The sequence below is a fragment of the Helobdella robusta genome, assembly GCF_000326865.2.
Source record: "Helobdella robusta unplaced genomic scaffold HELROscaffold_11, whole genome shotgun sequence".
Classification (NCBI taxonomy): Eukaryota; Metazoa; Annelida; class Clitellata; order Rhynchobdellida; family Glossiphoniidae; genus Helobdella; species Helobdella robusta.
The window spans coordinates 1,302,532-1,305,935 of NW_008703617.1; the positions used below are offsets into that span (position 1 = coordinate 1,302,532).

A 3,404-nucleotide genomic window follows, 5' to 3' on the forward strand; every position below is an offset into this window, starting at 1 on the left:
AGATCAGATCAAGTATGATGACGGCGATAATATTCCTCATCTTAACTACCACCATCATCATCGTCGCCGTCGTCATCATCCCAATCTAAATCATCGTATTCTAAGTCGCAATCACCGTAATCTTGACCAACAAGACAACCAACAACAACAACAACACATTCAACTGACGGAGAATGCAACAACAACAGCACGCACAACAACAGATACATCGACGATGACAACATCAGAAACAACAACAACAGCAGCAGTAGAAACCTCGACTCTACTGAAGACGTTAGTTTACTTAGCAACCTGCTACTCCAACTACCACGGATTCGTCAGCCTCATTGTCTGCATCATTGGTACCTTCTGCAATGCTTTCAACGTCATCGTATTGACCAGGAAAGAGCTGATCAACAGCACAAATCTCTTTCTCACGGCACTGGCTTTAGCAGATTTCTTTACAATGCTTTCCTACATCCCAATCTCTCTCCACTTCTACTGCATCTACGGTCCTGAGAAGAGTCCCAAGCGGAACACTTATTTTTGGGCGGTTTTTTTGATCTTTCAGGCAAACTTTTCTGTAACTGCTCATACGATTGCTATCTGGTTGGCAGTGGTCCTATCCGCTTTTAGGTACTCGTTTCTAAAGCCACACGTGGCGTCGACTGCTACTTCTGCTGCTGTTGATGGTGAGGCGAGTAGGAAGAGATGGAAAAGATTGAAAAAGTTAGTCAGATGTCTTTTTTGTTTTGTCATCGTTCGCAAGGGTGTCACTGGAAATTCAACAACCATGACGATGATGTCATCACCGAACAATCGACGTCACCTGATCACGTGCTCATCATGTCGTCTGCCAAGAAACAGCAGCCGATGTTCCTCTCTGACGTCATCAGACGCACAAACAGCTACCGCAACGGCCTCAACAACGATGCCGACCGCAAATAAGTATTCGCCATCCAAAAATGAAAACTCAAACGACAACTTCTCCTACCGTTACTACCAGCACTACTACTTCTGCTGCGGGTGCTTCTGCAAGCAGAGCGTCAAGTTTAAAAAAGAAACTCAATCCGGAAGAATCCGACATGGAAAACAAACAAACTGCACAACATCAACAACTGCTACAGCCACAAAAAACGCCAGCGCCGTTCAGAAGCCAGGTCGTTTGGACGAGATGTGGGCAGAAGTCGAAGCTGGCCGTGGCGATGGTTTGCGTCTGCAGTGTCATCATTCTAGTGCCTAACTATGCAACGCTCAGGATCGTAACCGAACCGATCTCTCGGGCCGGTTCAAACGGTTCTAATCTTGAATACTATCATCTGGAGTGGCATCGTTTAAACTATTCGGACGAATTGAGCGATGATTATTCGTACGATGAAGGCGAAGATGGTGAGGATTTCAACGATACGAACGTGTGTAACGACGAAGAAAGCAGCAGCAGCAACAACAACAACAGCAACGACAACAACGACAACAACAACAACAACAACATCAACAACGCTGCTAGCAGGAAGAGTGCCTCTACAAATGACATCAACATTAACATCATCGCATCAGCGAAAACGCCCTCAACAGACATCAAGACAATCAGCATGGTGGACTTCAGTACCAGCGCTAACGTCATTCCAACTACAACCATTCCTAACATACTTTTCAGTATTTTTACTGCCTCTGTGTTATCGTTCGAGAACAATAACAATAATGACGTCGTGAAAAACAGAGATGGGCCTGAAAAATCACCGGATGACAATTTAAACGAGTCCGGCTCTGACGATAATGCGCTTTTGAGGGACCACATTTTGAAAACAATATCCATTAATAACAACAACAATAACAAAATAAATAATTATAATAACAACAACAACAACAAAAATAATAATAATAGTAATAATAATACAATTCGAAATGTTCCAAACAAAAAGTTAATGAAACGTAAAGACGTCAGATCATACAGTGACATGCGCGCCACCACTTACAACGATGAAAATAGCAAGAAAAAATTTAAAATTAAAAACATCGCGCGCTATAAAAATCGCACAACGACTCGCAAGTCCAGCAGCAACGTAAATTACGACAATATAAATAACAGTTACGCAAACAACAACAACAACAACATAGATGAAAACCAGTTTATATACGAAGTTGCATCATATCAAAGATTCAATGAAGAAAAAGAAGAAGACAACAACAACAACGACAACAACAGCACAAACAATAACAACAACCAAACACATCCAACCAACAACAACAACGACAGCGATTTTGACTTTATGGAATTTCTAGCGAATGCCAATTTCTGGATCCAAGCACTCTGCGTCAAACTACTACCGTGTTTCTTCATGACTGTCTACTGCCTGCTACTGATCCGCATGATGCATATCTCAAATCGCAGACGCAACCAACTACTCTTCAGTACAAGAAACAACAAACTAAACAACCCAGCAGCTGTTGTTGCAGCTACAGTAGCTGCATCTGCAGCTACTGTAGCTGCGACAACGGCTGCCGCCAACGTTAACATCATTGGCAAAAACGATTGTTTGGTTAAAAATCTAAAAAAGAGCCAGAAATTTCAGAATACAGATGGCTGTTGTTGTGATGATGATGAGGATGACGACGATGGTGGTGGTGGTGGTGACTGTAGGAAGAGAAGAAAAAGAATAAATTACGACGACAACGATGTTTATAAAAGGGATGAAGAAGATGGAGAGGATGATGCTGGCCCTAGTCGGAAGGACATTTTTTTAGAGAGAAAAATTTCATATGAAAGATGCCATAGAAGTCTTCTTCCTAGACAAAGTTCCAGTTTGAAAAACAACAACAACAACAACAACAACGTCATCTTAACAAAATCAAACGCCGGTTTGGTTGTTGTCGGTTGCGTTGTGCTAAACAATTCAACGTGTGAACTGCTTAATAAGCCGAAGTTGAACACCAATGCAAACATGATTTCAAACAACAACAACAACAAAAATAATCATAATAATAATAACATCAATAACCTCAATAACATAAATAACATCGAAAGCATCAATAAAATTACTAACATCAATAACACTGATAAAGGTGACAAGGACCATGTCAGCAATTTTGAAGACCGCATCGATAGGATTGAGTTGGAAGTTAACAATAGTGATTTCGTACTAGCCAGCAACGCTAAAGGCAAAATTGGTAGCAGTAACAACAACATCAACAACAACAACAACAACAGCATCAACAACAACAACAACAAGAGAAAAACTAAGAGAAAAGGTACTAGGAACGCGCAGACAAAGAAGCGACAGCAGACTCGGCAGAAAGATCATAATAGGACGACCGCAATGCTTGTTGTTATTGTTGTCTTGTTTCTTATCACGGAATTGCCACAAGGTCAGTCTCAAAAATACATACTAACATACATACTAACATACATACAAACATTCATACAA

The 3,404-nt window shown here is 41.1% G+C and overlaps 1 protein-coding gene across 1 annotated transcript in view; it reads left to right on the plus strand.

Moving 5' to 3' along the window:
• Positions 1 to 214: 214 nt before the first annotated feature.
• HELRODRAFT_167194 (hypothetical protein) overlaps positions 215 to 3,404 on the plus strand; it is a gene marked incomplete at both ends in the record, with an annotated part of 4,895 nt that continues 1,705 nt past the window's right edge. The window contains 2 exons of the mRNA XM_009012723.1: positions 215 to 708; positions 986 to 3,345. Of these exons, the coding sequence (XP_009010971.1) occupies positions 215 to 708; positions 986 to 3,345 (2,854 nt within the window). The remainder of the gene's footprint in view (positions 709 to 985; positions 3,346 to 3,404) is intronic.